Source organism: Gasterosteus aculeatus, chromosome 10, assembly GCF_964276395.1.
Source record: "Gasterosteus aculeatus chromosome 10, fGasAcu3.hap1.1, whole genome shotgun sequence".
NCBI classification, from domain to species: Eukaryota; Metazoa; Chordata; class Actinopteri; order Perciformes; family Gasterosteidae; genus Gasterosteus; species Gasterosteus aculeatus.
The window spans coordinates 4894605-4911389 of NC_135697.1; the positions used below are offsets into that span (position 1 = coordinate 4894605).

The 16785-nt window shown below is 45.2% G+C and overlaps 1 protein-coding gene across 4 annotated transcripts; it reads right to left on the reverse strand.

Moving 5' to 3' along the window:
• Positions 1-1487: 1487 nt before the first annotated feature.
• On the reverse strand, positions 1488-15496 carry fhl3b (four and a half LIM domains 3b). 4 transcript variants are annotated; one of them, XM_040188914.2, is made up of 7 exons: positions 15233-15484; positions 8840-8950; positions 7916-8087; positions 6212-6386; positions 5278-5447; positions 4980-5166; positions 1488-3927 (listed from the first exon to the last, which is right to left on the reverse strand). In XM_040188914.2, exons 3-7 carry the CDS (start codon positions 8069-8071, stop codon positions 3776-3778), a joined length of 840 nt encoding a protein of 279 aa, XP_040044848.1. In that variant the 5' UTR covers positions 8072-8087; positions 8840-8950; positions 15233-15484; the 3' UTR covers positions 1488-3775. The 4 variants fall into 4 exon arrangements, with proteins under 4 accessions (XP_040044848.1, XP_040044850.1, XP_040044847.1 ...); XM_040188916.2 differs by having other exon boundaries at positions 7916-8083; positions 15233-15406; XM_040188913.2 differs by lacking the exon at positions 8840-8950 and having other exon boundaries at positions 15233-15496.
• Positions 15497-16785: the final 1289 nt, after the last annotated feature.

Below are 16785 nucleotides of genomic sequence, written 5' to 3' on the forward strand. Positions count from 1 at the left end.
TTCCAGCTTGTCTTTTTCCATTTGGATGTTTTACACCAAACCTGAACCCATTAGTCACCACCGGTCCACAGTATCGCCGCGTGGAGGGACGGAGAGGAACCAGAGCTGCTGACAAACTCCTGATGGGGCGGCAGGCTGGGAAGAGTCCGTGCCTGGAATGGACCCGTGGTTTCAGGCTCCATTCCACAGTCGATTGCGTCGGGTACTGATGACACAGTGACGGTTTTTACTTCTCCAAATGTATTGCAACATCTGTACGATGATTGTGTTCCCTAAACGAATGAATCCTGATGACATCAGAGATCTCATGCACTGTTTATAACCTGTCGATGATCCATTGGTTCACTACTCCATGGCTTTGGTGATCACCTAACCGCTTGGAGGTCAAAGATTTAACTCGACATCTACCAAATGTATTGACACTCGAGCTACACGCCATATTTGACCATTTTCACTACTTAATCGCCAAGTCTGTTTCAAATGGGCCTTTGCTTCTTTAACTAGTTTGTTGATTCCTAACTTGTCGGCACATTGGACATTTACTCCGGTTTGGAGACACACTGCACCTTGTAATCACCGCGTCCCCTCCCACGTCTCCGCCAGCCCTCTCGTTGCTGCTGTGCGTGTGACTGGGACCAGGTCTCCTGTCAGACCGCCACTCACTCACACGTCACATTCTGTATCGCAGACTACGTAATGCGATCTGGCTGGAAACTCACGCTCTCACCAGAACACATTCCACACGTGTGAGTCATGTGTTTTCCGTTAAACAGCAAGTCTTTGTCTCGTGTCATGTTACGTCAGGACGGGGGTGCGATTTTGATTTCACAGGTTAGGGAGGCACAGTTTTCAGCACGGGCCCAAATCCACAAAAGGACTCCAGATTCCAGATAGACGTACAAACCTGTCTGTTCATCATTTGGATAATGATGGTTGGAAGAAAAGTATTTCATACAGAAAATTCAGGCAAAAAAAGGGGCTCAAAATGATCCATGTGTCTTCACTATTGGATATTATGGATTTAACTTGGTTTGGATTTGCACTACTGGTGCCGTGATATCTCTCCTACACCGCCAAACAAAATAAGATCAAACTCATATTCCCTATAAAACTAAAAGAAGGCCGTTGTCATGGCTTATCATTTTTCACACACATACACCTATTAAAAATAAGTCATCTTTACTTCTGGTCATACGTATGATGGTATGTTGGCACAGTTCAGCCCATTAAATTGATTGAGGAACCATTGTACAAAAACAATAAAGCTTAGTTTACACTTGTAATGGTCGCAGTGGCGTGAGGCTCTGCAGGGCGGCGAGGGAGCTCCGACTGCACGCAGGCGTTTATTGTCTGCGTGCCGTTCGTCGCATTGTGGCCAGAATACAGGATGAAGAAAATGAACGAGCGTGAGCCAAAGACTGTTTGCTAACCGGCAACGAGCTATTAAGCCAACCGTCACAAATTTACAATATCTGTAAAGTCACATCTCATGTTCGTGGACTACTTTATTGTCTTTGTACAAACACAGTTACGTATTGCATGCAGTGAAAGAAACAGAGGTTGAATATTCTTCAAACAATTGGATTTGGCTGGAAAAAGGAAAATACTGAAATGCTTTTAAGAAGTCAATGAGTTGCCCTTTTTCTTTATAAGTTAACTATTTATGACAGTCATATGACGATATGATATAAAAGACTCAAAAAATATATAGCTAAGTGAAGGGTGTTGCATGCCGTACGCATGACATCATTTCATAGTGTATTTAAAATGTCATAGCATATTGCAGCATAACAACAAAGCATTTAATGAAGCCTCTCGAAGAAGTAAAAATGTGATTCTATAGACTGATGGAAAAGGTTACAGGATGTCAATAAAGGTCCATCACTAAATACATCGGTTGATGCAATTGCTAGGACACTAAAGTATATGTGAGACGATCTCCCAAAGTTACCAAACTAGTTAGTTTAGTGTTGCTTTTTTAATGATACTGCAATTTCCTTTCTCAGGGTTACAGCTTCGAACGCAGCCAGGTGAGAAAGAATATGAGGATCCATCGTCACAGTCAACGGTTTTAATTTCAACCAACCAAACAAATAGCGTGAATCAAAAATGGTCCTCATGCTTCTAAAGGTACCACAGGGAAAATCCCTCAGAAACATAATGTCTTGTGTAAATTCCTGTAGGACTGTAGGCAGTCCGAGCTTCAGGGGCCGAAGCTTTCTTTCATCTGTGGTCACTCGGTCGCTGTGATGTCGTCTAATTACTTTAACAGCCTGCTGCAGCAGAGTCCCGGTCCCCGGCCACTGAGCGGGATGACGTGAAACCTTAAAACGTTCAGTGAGGAGCTGCGACCCCCCCATCCCTCCTCCTCCTCCTGGGACCAAACAAGACTCGCTCGCCGACAACAAGGTCAAACATATTTCAGGAAGAGTCATGGGAAAAGCTCGAGCAGATCACGGCACCGCAGGGTGCCTTTATGTTTCATCTGGAGTTGATCTCGTCATGAGAATTTAATGGAGTACAAAGAACATGCTTGTTGCACCGAGTCAACACTTTTACACTGAGTCATAAAAGAAGATCAAAAGCAGGAAAGTCACAGGAGACTATTTCACTTCTCGACAGCGACATTTCCCAGTTCACGAGGGAGCACCGGGGCGCCTGTGGAGAGACGAGCGGCCGCGTGTTCACATCAGCACCTGTCGGGCAAATCCAAGTCCGTATTTCCTACTTCTTCATATATTATTTTTTAAGAAAATAATATGAAATTTTTACTTACTATGAACTTTAACTTTGAATTTAGACTTTAGACTTGCTTGTTTTATGGAAAAATGTCCCTTGTATCGGGGTTTCTGTCTCCTCGCCCCCTCCCAACGTGAGCAGCAGCCTGCCAGAAGATCAGCACAGAGGTTCTCAATTGGAAATATTTACGTTTTTCTTTGTGGGAAACGGTGTGAGGGTTTGTTAAGGAGATTGTGGAGAAAGCTTTTTCATTGTGCATCAGCAAAAAGGAATGTTTAGTTTGCACTGCTTGATACGCCTCAAGAGATACTAAGACGTTTGTGTGGCTGGATAGTTTGTGTTCTAAGAAAAGCAAAAGGCACAGTATGGATTTAAACATCCTCCTGTACATTGAATAACTGCTGAAGCGTGATTTGTGCATTTGTTTGCGAGTTGTGAGTGTATTTATAGTAATGATAAACAGCAGGTAAGCTATTTTGTAGGCTAACTGACACTAGCTGCGCATCATGAAATGTATTGTGCATGTTTATATGGACAAATACTCTGCTGATCAATTAATTTATACGCTACTCTTTTTTTTATTACATCTATTATTATTATTGTATGTACGCTAGCAAAAACACGTTTAAGCTGAAAAGAAAACTAAATATACAATACTTTCTCAAAAAAGTAGTGGGAGAAGAAGAAGGGCAGCTTTATATAAACTGCAATATTCTTTAAAAAGTAGAAATACATTTGCCAAGCGTTGGTTATAACATTCAAACGTTTAGATAAATATGTAATTGGTTGTATATTTCATTTAGTCTTTGGTGTGCAAAACGTTTCTTTTTAAAAACAGGTCGAACACATACATCAAGATATTTCTGCAGATCCATACAAACATTTGAATGTGCTGATGGGAGATTTGGCTTGTAAATTCTGAGCTTTGCATCGGCTCCACACCGAGTGGAACGCCTGTTTGTGCCCCATGCTGAGGTGTAGCGCCTCTCTGCTGCTGCTGCTGTGTGATGTGCGCTGCGGGCGTAGCCAGCGTGGGTCAGTCATCGTTGTTGCAGTCCGTGCACAGGATCTGGTCGCGGTCGGGGAAGAAGCCGGAGCCCACCAGCGACACCGAGCAGCGCGAACACTTAAAGCACGGCTGGTGCCACTGCCGCTCCTCGAATGACACGTACTTCCCATCGCCAAAACCTGGGAGACGCGAAAAGAAAACATGAGCAACTAATGAGGAAAATCATATACCAGGCAGGCACAATTTAAAAAAAGAGGAAATAGCACATTCACTACAGTCCATTAATTCAAGATAGCATCAGCAGTTGGCAGTAACAGTTCAGTAAACCTGCTGCTATTATAGTGAAACACATTTAATTACAGTTCTCCTTCAGCTCCGGCGAGTTTTCTCTCTGCAGCTACGACAAAGAGGTGAGACAGAGAGGATAATGCAGCTCGCTCGTTTGTCCTGCAGTCCTTGATCGTTGCGTCTTTACGTGGGACGTGAACTCATTCAAATATATCGGCTCCCGGCTGAGGATCTCTACCTGTGACTTAAGAGCTTCTTTTTTTTTGCGTAGGTGAAACCAAATTTGTCTCGCAAACAAATTCGCAGATTTGACTTGACGAGCAACAACTGAGCGTCTGAGACAGACGGTGAACACGGGAACATTTCCAGACAAACCGATGTCAGAAACAAAAGTATGAACCTGTAAATGAACATGATATATATCCGCGGTGACGTTCTTGTTTCCCTGTTTATTTAAATGTAACATGTACAGTTTGTATGGACTGTACATCAGCATTTTGTTAGAATAATAATTAGACAATCATGGTAAAAAATGGTTCAGTCCCGGGTTTGTTTTCGGCAAGCCTGGTGGCTTGGAGACCAAACACTAAGCTAGAAGAAGAGGGAATGTTGGACTTCTGATCATTAGGTGGACACAAACATGTCTCAAAATGAATTACTCCAACATTAAAGGTGAATAATTACCTCTTCTCTCCTCATAACAAAACCATTTTCTACTGCTGCAAATCACCATGAAAGCTTTACAACACGGCGTGACTTTTATTGTGAAATGCCTTTTCTTTGGAAAGGCTGACTCACTCTACTGCCTCCACCTGTTTGTCAAAGATCCTTGTTTTGACTTTCGATCGACGGCAGACAGTCGAGACGTACAAGGAGCACCGTGAAAACGTGGAAGACGATGAGCGAACTGATGCCGCGGGGGGGGCGACTACTTTTCACCGACCTGTGATGGCCGTGTTGCAGCCGGCACACTTTTTGGCATAGAGGCTGCTGAAACACTTGACGCAGTACGGACTCTCCCCCTGCGAGGTGAAGGGTTGGCCAGCCAGCGGCGCCTTGCAGCCCGTGCAGAGGAAGCACTCTTTGTGCCACACCTCGTCCTTGTAGGTCACGCCTCCTTTAGTCAGAGCCTGCGGCGCACAAACACAAAAACCCCGTCAGCGGCGCGTGACGACTAAAACTGCGTGTTTTAGTTCTGAAGATCAGCAGCAATGGCTGGATTTGCAGATGGACCAACACACCTTTTTGCAGTGGCTGCACTGAGGAGCGACCCTGCCCTCGTAGCACGGCACGCAGTAGTAGTTGTCGTTGTCTGGGACGAAGGCTTCGGCGCCCATCGGCTTCAAACAGCCGTGACACGCGAAGCAGTCCTCGTGCCACGTGGAGCCGCCGTACTCCAGCATCCTCGACCCTGTCACGGGAAAACGTCTTTTATTAAATGCCCCCCCCCTCCCCGATGACGAGGTCTGTGATTGGTCATAAAATCCAGACACGGGCATTGGCAAACACATGCGTCACGTGGGACGTTCCTCTGATCTCTGCCGTCCTGTAACCGTGAAGTGGAAAGAAATGTGATAGATTCAGCGTGACGGATGAACCTGTTTCTACACAGCCGCCCTGCTCCGAAGAAGATGTTCTTCTGTAAAGAAAGTCGGAGAGTCGGTCATACGTCTGAGCTGCTTTAAACATCGGCCCGTTTTAGTCACTCGCAGGACCTGAGCTGCACACCAAATGCACGGCAGCCTATTAAACTTGAACTTGAGCCACACGTTCAAATGCATCCCAGGCCGAGCGGGACCTGAAGAGAAAAAAACGCTCAATTTAGAAAAGGGCCGTTGGGTTGTGAGATCCCACCCGACCCGCAGGCCGGGGTGATTTCCAGGCATCCGACACTGCTGCTGCTGCACCTAGTGTCGTCACATCGGCCGCAGCTGAAAACCCCCCGCCGGGAGATATTTTCAGCTGAGCTAGAAAACAATCACCCCGTCCCGTCTGAGCCGCCACACACCCCCGAAACACAGGAGCTCGTCGGCCTCTTTGTCCGGCGCAGACGGGGGGTGTGAGCCGTCTGACTGTTTCGGCCATTACGCGACGATCCGTCCCAGAGGAGGTCGGTGAACCTGGTGCTGGGGGGACAAAAGGGATGCAGCGGAGCTTCTTCTCGGGCGTCACTACCTGGCATGACCGTCTTGTCGCAGGACACACACTTGGAGGAATACTCGTTGCAGTAGCAGTCGCTGCACACCAGCGCGTCCTCCTGGCTGGTGAAGGGCTCGTCTGCCAGAGAGCGGTCGCAGCGGAAACAGCGGAAGCAGTGCGCGTGGTAGTGTCTGTTCTCATAGAAGAGTTCCTGGAGGAGGAGGAGGAGGAGGAGGAGGATGTAAGGAAAGCGATTCTGATCACGCTCAACAAGCTGAATCCTTTTCAATGTGACCTTTGAATCCTGTCTGACCGAACGCATCATTGTCCACGTCAGGAGGCTAATGAGCCCTTTGTCCTTTTAAACGGAGACATGCAAAGATAATATCTGCAAGAAGCAACCAGAGGACGGATGACCAAGCCAGGGTTTGAACAGAGATAAAGAAAGTAAAATAGAGAAGTAAAAAGGTTGTCAAACATGTCACCCGTTGTATTGTTGGTTGAACATAAATGTTTTACAAGCATTCTATCATTTTACCCAAAACTGTGATAAAACACTTGATCTGGTATTGTTCCTCGCGAGGAGGTTCTCTATCCGCTGCTGCCCCATCCGCTTAGAGGTCAGAGGTCACGGTTGATCACAAGACTCCATTTTCTGTATTTTGGATGTTTGCCGACAGTCAAACATGAAGTTTCCTTCTTTTCACGACGTCCCGCTGTCCTCCAAACAGCGGATTTGAGTGTCAGAGACGGTTGTTTTTCACATAAAGAATCTGAATAACCCACTTTGTGACTTGTGTTTTTCTTCCGGTTCATCTGCAGGTCAGAGAGCTCTGTGATGAAAGGCTTCATTGAACGGTGAAAAACGTTTTTATTTAAGGCGTGCAGTTCCACAGTAAAAAAAAAAAAAAAAAAAACTAACGCAGAGGAATGGAGAAGGAAGAAAGATTACTGTTGTTATGTTTTGTGCAAGGGAGGGACGGCCAAAGCAAGCAGGAGCATAATTTACTGCAATTTCTCACAGGGAGCCCATAATTCACACGACACTGGTGGCCTCATGGCGTCTGTGGGCGTTTTCTCCAACTAAGGATTTACGTAAATTAGAGGGGATTACAGACAATTTGGTGTTTTCAGAGGCAGGTTATCAAGGTACGCCAGCCGGTTTTCAGAGAGGCTTAGAAAACAAAAGGAGTTGTTACTGAGGCATTTTTGTCACGGACAGTATCATGATATTCTTAAACATTATTTCAATATTATTACTGATGTATTATCATCTAGCAGCAGTTTGCCTGGTTGAGTTCCTTTGAAATATTGCATAAACTCTCACCTTATGTTTTAGTAATACATACTATTGTTGATGGAGCTGAAACAATTACTCATTCAAGAGAAAATCCTTTTTTGGATGGTTAATTTATTAAAATTAAAACTCTTTGCTGTTTTTATCTGTTTAAAGCCATTTCAGCATCATCTTCAGGATTTGTACACGAAAAGAACGGATTTGAAGACATGTTCTTGAACTTTGGAAAAATAATTATCAATTCCCTAATTCATAAAAGCATTGCCAAGATTAAATGACAAGACATCGTGCAATCTAAACCTCCATCACTAACTAACTCACGTCAAGTCTGTGGAGTGTGGCAGCTACAGCCTTTCCCTCTGAGCAGATAACCAATAATGACCGTACAACAGAAGGGTGGGTGTCCTTGTACTTGTACATCTACTTGTACCTGTAGAGCTCACCTTGGCATTATGGCCGATGATTTCTTTGCATTCCTCGCAGGTGTTGGCGTACAGGCGGTCGTAGCAGGGGATGCAGTGAGGGTGGTCCTCCACCTGGATGTACTTGCGTCCGCCCAGGGACTCGTTGCAGTTTTTGCAGTCGAAGCGCTCACTCATGATGTCTTACTTCTGGCTGAGAGGATTAACAGGCACAGTTTAGCGTTCACTTTCAGCAAGATAGACAGCGCAGGAAGGAGGAGCGAGATTAGCAGGACAGGAAGACAGAAAGCAGGAAGAAGGGAGGCAGGCAGTTTCTGAATGTAGTGTACGGCTGGGGATAAAAAAGAGCCACAGCTGTGTTAAAAATTGGGAGTGAAATAAACACAAATTTTAGCGCACTAAAAAGAACACCCAGTGACACTAAACCCCCCCAAGTTGAAAAGATAATTTAACAAAAAATACAAAGTTCAGTACAAGACATTACATCCAACAAAACACTTGTATAATAAAACTGTGAGTTTGAGTCTTTACCAAAAACCATTAAGGATGTACGGAGGTTCATTTAGGACTTTGAATAAATCACCCTCAATAAATCTATGGCAGCGGTTGAGTACGGATGCGATGAACACATGGATCAAAGTGTTCCCAGGATGGATGGACTAAAGCAATACGTTTTGTTAATGAGATTCAGTTAACTGTGCAAGAGCTGGCTGGCTTTCACAGCTACACTTTGGCTGCGCAGTTGTTCAGGGTGGAGCGAGTTGCAGTAGTAGTGGAAGTGGAGACAATGAAGACGAAGGATGTTATCAAAGGGGGGGGGGGGGGGGGGGCTGTAGGGTAATGAAAGGTGGAGGTCCAGCAGTTAAAGCCCGGAGGACACCTTGGTGTTGGTGCAGGAGGAGCATGTTTTGGATATCTGTTTATTGATTTTCTATTTTTACCCACTTTTCTCACAGTACACGGTGCACCTTTCGAGAAACACTGTTGATGATGGTGATGAGGCCAGAAACAGGGTTGGGATGACTGGCGCCTGAGAGGAATTCTATTCAGATGAACCTTCAAAATGCAAAAAAATGTACGATCACCAAGAAACGTCATACTGCAGTTAACAGTCAAATATTATTTCAATTTGTTCCATGAGAAAAACATGGCCTGCCAGCGGAGAAAGAGCCCATTCTGAACAATAACAGATTTATTGTAATTCAGGCCTGTAATGATAAAACCGATTCTCCTTTTTCCTCATTACTCCCCAAAAAGTGAAAGCTTTGCTCATTCCTGAACGAAACCCCCTGCGACAGTTTGGCATTGAGAGAGAACAACTAAACAATATGAATTGTCTGCGGCTGCATTGAAACAGCGCTCTCCATTTAAAAAGCTCTTTTGTGGGCTTTTTCCTCTTTGTTCGGCCCGTGTTTAAAGTGCAATTGTAGAAAAGAATTTCTCCCTTTTACAAACAAAATAATAATAATTACACAACCTACTGCCGGTCAAATGTCCTCACTTGTCTGTAGCCTCTATAAAGATGAAGCATCTCAAGAGTCAGTTTACCTTGAGAAGTGGCCTCCTTATATGTCATTTAAAATGAATGACTTTGGCTCTTGGGCCAGAGGAAGGAGAGGTGGAAATAAGGCTGAGCACACTGACAGTAACATCACCTCCCGTTGTTAACCAGCACAGCGAGGCATTAGCGGGGTACGTGACCCCCCCCGTCCCGCAGCAGCGAAGGGAAATGAGCGAGGAAATGAAGTGTGGGAGGTTAAAACGTCCTCCTGTGGAACGGCTCAAGTGGCAGTGGATGAAGGCTATGGATGAGGAGAAGGAGAAATGTTCACGCTCACAACGAAGCACTTTAAACATTTCACTTGGAAACGGTAATTGTTTGTCATTTTCTCTCCCCTATTTTGGTCACAGGGGGGCTTTGACTTGTTTTTATAGTGTCAGAAAATGGGAGGTGCGGTTCAACAAAGTGCAGCCGAGAAACCGTGTGGCTTTGAAATCTCGCCGAGGGATCGAGGAATGAGCCGAGACCCCCGCCCCGCACCCCCCAGGAGGACGTCACTGGCCCGGCCTCAACCATGAAAGGACACAGGGCTCGTTGCTAACCGATGGAGGCCACTTGTTTTCTCAGAAACGTATTTTGCGCTTTGCGCCGTGAGGCTGCTTAGAATTAAATCACGTCACGTTTACATTTCCAGGTACCGCGCCGCACGGTCGCCGACCTCCAAGTATTTTCATCTGGCCGGCTGAGGGAGTAATCGTGAAAGTGCAGTTTACATTCCTAGTGTCTGACTACGATCAAACAGTTTGTTTCAAATAACCAATGATGCAGCAATTCCAGATAAACACAGTGTGCTCTCGGCCGACGCCAGAAGCAGAAACTCCTTCTCTGCCGCAGGTCATTTGTAGACCTTTTCTCACTTTTTCTCACACTGTTAGCGCAGTACGGGGGGGGGGGACATCGCTCATGCATCGCTGGCTGCAGATAACTGCACCGCTTCCTCTTGAAGGGCATCAAGCTGGGTCAAGAAAACAAGGAGGACCAAACCGAGCCCAGAGAAATCATCACATCCGACGTCTGCTTTCTGTCGGATCGCTGTTTTGGTTGCTGGAAATCAGCACAACTTCCCTCCTAAAACGTCCAAAGAGGTTGGGGGTTCTATTCTCGTCCGTCCATGTCTACAAAGACCGCAGTGGCTAAACAATGGTTTTCCTTCCGGACATAGTCTTCCCAGTTTTGGGCTTCGTGTTTCTCTTCCTGAGCCGCAACATCTGCGAACAGATTCTGTGGTCTCCAGCTGTTGTCTGTCATCAAAGTCTCCTACAGGCGTCGGACAGGGAGTTCTTATGGGACTCGAGCCCAAACACAAAGGCATCTCATTGAAAGTACATGGATGTTTTATGGTCCCTATACAGCAGTCCGTTATAACTTTACAGTGAGCTATAAAAAGGGGAAACATGGTGGGACGACACAATTGAGTGAGAAACTGTGCGTTAAGCATGGAGCAGCATTAGCTTAGCTTTGTGTGCACAGCTTTCACCAAGTACGACAAAATACCTGGAGCTTACTTTTAACACATTATAGGTTTAATCCAAACAGCTTTGCGAAAGGATTAAACAAACATTAATATGCGTTCATTAGCGAGCGTTTAGGTGGTCGGTGGCAGGATGAATCCACACTTTCAAATGGCTCGTATCAAATCAAGACCCTTCAGACAAAACGACTCTCCAATGTTCTGTTGTGCGATGTTGGAGCAGTTGTAGGCACCGTTCATTAGAAGTCTGCCAACCACAGTCACACAAGAGGGAGAAGATTTGAAATTGATCCGCACGCTTCCCAGCTGACTGCACGTAAACATCTGTTGTGAATCGGCTCATCTGTCCCTCAACACTGTCTGACACTAACTGTCTGACTCACCGACGCACATTCAGCCCCCCGTCGACGAGGCGTTCGCGTTACCCATCAGGTGTCCTCTTGGATCTCACCCAAGACTACCGGTCGCCCCCCGTTCTTCTCCTCCTCCTCGGAGCGAGACATTGGACCAAACACTCGTCCATCCTGTCTGAGACGCTATTCAAGCGCACAATGCACCCTGATGAGTCCTCACCCCGATGCGCTGAGAGATTAACAGGGCAAAGAGAGGTTTGTAGCGGCGGCCAAGCGGCAACCGTCGGGATCGGGCCTCTTGCCTCATGTCCCTTCATGGCTCGCTGCTGTTATTTTACACCTCAACAACCTGGATAGTTTCTTACGACGCCGCCAGAAGCTCTCTGCAGGCCATGGGAGCCGCTGGGTGTTACTGTTTATTTTCCCCCGGGGAAGAGTTTAGACTTCACGTCTGAGGTTTACTAACCAGATTATTCCATGATGAAAACCTCTGTCACACGTAATTAAGTTCAGTGGAACAAAATGTGTAGGTGAGCGTTAAATCACGCACAAAATACTCATTCAAGTATCGTGAAACAGCCTCAACGCCTTTTTTGGAGGGAGGATTACAGAAAGGAAGATCACATTCCCTCTACGGGCCGTTTCCATATAGTGTTGTTGTAACGTCGACTACAGATCCGAGCCTTTACTGTCAGGGAAAACAGCGATGCAGCTGAACAGGAGACATTTTAGCCGAGCTCCATGAATGGAAACGTCCCTCCATCCGACGGAAACAGCTCAACAACTATTACGTGGATTGTCATGAATAAGGTTAAAACATTCATGGTCTCCAGATGATGTATCCTAATGAGTTCATAAATCCTCTGACTTCTCCTTCTGGCACCAGCATGTGTGACTGAAATACCTCTGGAGATTTGGCTCCTATTTGCTAATGAGTTTAATGTTTAACCACTAATGAAGTTTTTCTTCCAATTACAGGCTGATGGTTTAGTTGTCTTGATGCCTTGACGTAGAATCACTGCTTCCTCAAGCATCATATGACCCAAACTCACATTCAGGTAAAAGAAGAACGTGTGAGATTACGAGAGCATAATCCTGTGTGTAGACAGCAACAGGAGGCCTGCAGCATCAGTGGGAATAGTGACGCTCTTATGGATGCAGCAGTCAAATGTTGCAGAAAACGGAAAAAAAAACGGAAAAGGGAAGAAAACACTGTGATGAGTGCGAGATGACTGCGCTCCCTTTCATCCACAGTACAAAGACGCTGAATGCTGTGCAGCTTCCTGCAGACCACAGGGCCAATTTCAGCCCACACAAATCAACGCAAATACACACTGTATATTTTCTGTATATAGCTTCTTTTTGCCTCTTTAAACAACGAAGGTGTTCTGACGTGTAACATATTTTGGTTTCTCGAACATGAAAAATCACTTCCTTATAAGGTAAAACGAGTGTCAAAGACTCAATTGTTTAACAAAAAGGCTGTGCGTTATTTTATAACACGGTCAGTATCGTTCGTGTTTAGCCTTTAACATTAGGGACTTTAAAGACAGCAGGCGTGTCTGCTTTTGTTTTATGGGTCTCCGGGCAGCTGCTTGTTTGTCCAGTGAAATAATGTGGGCCGCAGCTGCAGTTTCTCCTCTGCTGCTGTCAACGGAAGTGACAAACAGATCAGCGAGATCAGTCAACAAGTAAACAAGTCACCACCATGCGAGTCTTCATCACACGTTGACCTGACGCGTATTCGTTCTGAGGATGGCCGTTGCAAGATGGTTGCTGAGGTTCAGAATATTCAGAAAGCAACTGAGAACTTTTATCAAATACTTTTTTAATACTGTATTGTGTTTGGCTTCCGCCGACTTCTAAAAATACTTTTTTAATGTTCTTTGGGTAGAAAATGTAAGACATTTGAAGTTCCTCGACAGAGAAACACCATCCAAACTCTATCAGAGGAACCTTTATTTATTTAAGCACATTGCAGTTGACAATTAACTGTAATTGGATTAACCGGAAATTGACTCCACTTCCCCTCTAAATAGTATCATATTGAATTTATCAAAAATGATGTTGACTTTTAACACAGGATGAAACAGTCTTTGGGTTACAAGCAACCGCGCTTAGTGAATCGCTGTCCTACGGGACACAGAGTCGTACATGCGAGCAGACGTCTGTGTGTACTGTATTGTGCCATAAAGACCAATAAGAAGAAAAATGCGTACATGCTCAGTGTGTTTACCCCCAATGATCAGCATCACAAGGCCGCACATGTGTGTGAAATGCCTTTATGTTTATACAAATGACAAAACGAATGTGATTAGGAAGGCAGATGAATAGATAGAAAGTGTGTCCTTGAAGTCTCCCAAAGTGAGGTTCCTTGAGTCGAAGTTCTTTTGGCAGCGCCGTTGTTGTACTTGGATAATACTTGCAGGCAAACGCTGACCGAAGCAAATAAAGAGTCAGTAAAAAAAAAACGGCAACTAGCATCCAAAACAAACGTAAACATGTTTTTCCATCAGCTCCCAGCTGGCAGAGGACAGATGAAGTGGTGGGTGTCAATGGTAACAGATGTTTGTTTTGTGAGGGTCTGCGCTCATGTTTGATGCTGGATTTATTTGACTTTGCAAAGGCAGACGATTGGTTTCAAACTGTTGCACCTGCTGTAAATACAGGCAGAAGATCTCGGGGTTCTGAGGGACTGGAGGAGCAGATACAAAATGGAGATTCACTCTGACTAAAGCAGCTATGAGACAATTTGAGGAAGCGGGTGATTTGCTGTCTTGCCCAGAGCGGTAGGAAAAGATAAACTCGTCTCTCTCAGGTCCGTTTGTTACGAAGCAAGCAAAAAATGGTCTCCTTTCAACTGTTATATTTCGTGTGTGACTCCCCTGATCGTACACGAGGAGGCCAAACCTTTGCCCAACGCAAGAATCTCAGAGGAATGTGACTGTGGTCAAAACGTGGCAAAATCTGGAGGCTGAAGAAGAAGAAAAAAAGGCCAACAAGGGAAGCGTCTTTCTTTTCGCCCCCTTTCTTTCGTCAAAAAAAAAGGATGAAAACTTGAAAATCCTTTCGGTGGGAAACAAAAATAATCCCCCCTCCCTCAGCCAAACACACGTTCACATGCAACCGCAGCTGCATTGTTTCCGTGAATGTATTAATTTCAGCCAAATGGATTGGAACATGCTGGTGGTACGTATGGGGATGACGTGTGGTGATGGAAACTATGAGCCGGCTGGAGAGGGGGGTGAGTGGGGTGCGGGTGGGCGGAGGGGGGGGTAATCTGAAGGAGACGTGACATCACTCTTTACTCAACAAGAGTGAATGCCCTGTTGTTTTTGCATCCGAGCCAATCTAAGACACATTAAAGCAAGGGATTGTTTCCTCAAAGGTCTACTTCTTGTCCTCATAAATCCTACTAGAATAGCATATTATATATATATCACTTACTCACTTTGGACCCCGTTCGGGCCCCCACTTCCATTTCCTTACTTAAGAGAAAGGACTTCCTTTCTGCTCCGTCCTGGATGTGGGGGGTCAAATATTTGGCTTGGAACGATGTGCTCCTTCATAATGTGTGTAGTGGTTGCCAGATTGTGAAAACTTAGTTTTGCAAGTATTTGTCTTTGGAAAAAAAAAAAAAAACTGGGAATGATGGAGTGTCACATGTCGGTAATAATAATACATGCTCGAGATAATCAGTCTACGTTAACGTTATTAGTTCTTCAATACAGAGATTCTTTGTTTCGTTTCTCTGCGGCAGTTTCTTTTACTTTGAACACGATTTTTTTTTTTGCGCCACGCGAGGCCTCGTTGAGGTCTGCGCGCCCCTCAATTCTTCGGGAGATTTACGCAATGGGAACTCACCTCGACACACTTTAAAAGTACATTCAGTGTTTTACGCCAGCGCGCAGCGCACCGGTCCATGAAGCGCGCCTCCGCGTAAAAACACGTACCTCTGTTTGCGCGACAGGATCCTCCGGAGACTTTCCCGCAGGAGTCCGTGCAGGAGGCGAGCTGGTCGTCCCCTCCGCGCTGCTCTGGAGGACGAGATGACGGATGACGAGATCCTGCGTGAAACTCCCGCGAGCCCAAACCGGACGGGTCTCCACTGCCTGGAGCATCTGGTGCGTAAAAACCAAACCACTGGCTCCAAAGACGCCCCTTTCGTCTCTCCACTCCCTCCGGCCCGCCTGTCACCGTGTGGGAAGCTTCAGCAGGAAGGAGGTTTGACTCCGGGCTTTTTAAGGTTGTAATTGAACATTTAAATACACAGTTCACCTTTGGCCTGCTGCTGTAAAGCACCTGCTTACCTCTCTAAATGCAACGGCCCTGTTATAATCTCATTTTAGGAGCTATTCCAATCTTCTCAAGCTGTCAGCACAATAATAAAAAAAAAAACAGTTGACGTTTTAAATGGTTTCCTTCCGTTAATCTGTTATTCATAAGCAGTACACGTGATAAATGGTGTTGACTTGACACAACATGGTTCTTCACACACATCTTATAGTGTGATATATAGAGCTCATCAAGTGTATACGTGCTATAGCTGATTTGCTGCAGTGTTTATACATGTTATAAACACTGCCAAGCTGTTACGCACCCCTGTAATGTCCCCGGATTGAGTTATGCATTTGACTTTATCCTGTAAACATTCTACATTGAAAAAGAGTAATGAGTTTGTGGATTAATTAGTGATCTGTTATTCTCTGCTTTAAACATATAAAATCAGTATTTAGAAAACCGAATATCATGGACAGAATTTAACTCTAAAACTCTAAAAAATAGTGTGTGAAGTGAAAGACAAAGATGAGTCTTTTACGTTTATCGACGAATCAGCAGGTTTTGACAGATGTGGTCCTTTACCTGGTGAGTGAGTTCTGCAGCACCAGTTCAAAAAACCTTCTAAATCCAATAGTTAAAAAAACAAAAGTGATGACGGCCGTTCCTACGTTTGCCAGGTTCAGAATGACTAAAGTGACCATGTGTGGAGCATTTCTGAACGCTAGGAGAATGAAACTGCTGAAAGAAGAAAAAGAAGAGCACTTCAACATGTTCTGGTTTTTCCAGATTCTTTCATGGCTCAGATCTCAAAAGTCCTTCCCTTTCCAGTTGAGTTTAAACGCCAGTATTCACAGTGATGTACATGTCTCATGAACTCTGAAGGCGTTCAATCGCTGCACGTGTGCAATCATTTACATTTCACGACCATGTCCGAGTTCAGATTTTGAACTCGACACAACAAGGACTCCGATCCGATGTCAAGGCCGAGGGTGTTGAGACGCTGCCAGCAAAGTGTAACGAAAGACTCGGGCTTCTACTTGGAAATGTGCCAGCGAAGAGAAATGTGAACAAGCAAAAGGTGGATGGGAGTTTGCTAATGGCATCCAATGCAAGTGTAAATTCTTCAGTGTAATTTACCAAACTGTTCAGACATTGACACCTCCCTACTGTGAAGGGAACAACTCTCAAGAAGCAGGGCCGTTGAAGGCCCAAATGTCCAAACCTT

Bases quoted from the DNA above. Each gene is read 5' to 3' on its own strand.
- fhl3b (XM_040188913.2), bottom strand. From the start codon at position 8,071: ATGAGTGAGCGCTTCGACTGCAAAAACTGCAACGAGTCCCTGGGCGGA. The intron at 6,387-7,915 runs GTGAGCTCTACA...CTCCTCCTCCAG, and splicing joins TCATCGGCCATAATGCCAAG to GAACTCTTCTATGAGAACAG. The intron at 3,928-4,979 runs GTCGGTGAAAAG...CGCGTCTCCCAG, and splicing joins CTGCAACACGGCCATCACAG to GTTTTGGCGATGGGAAGTAC.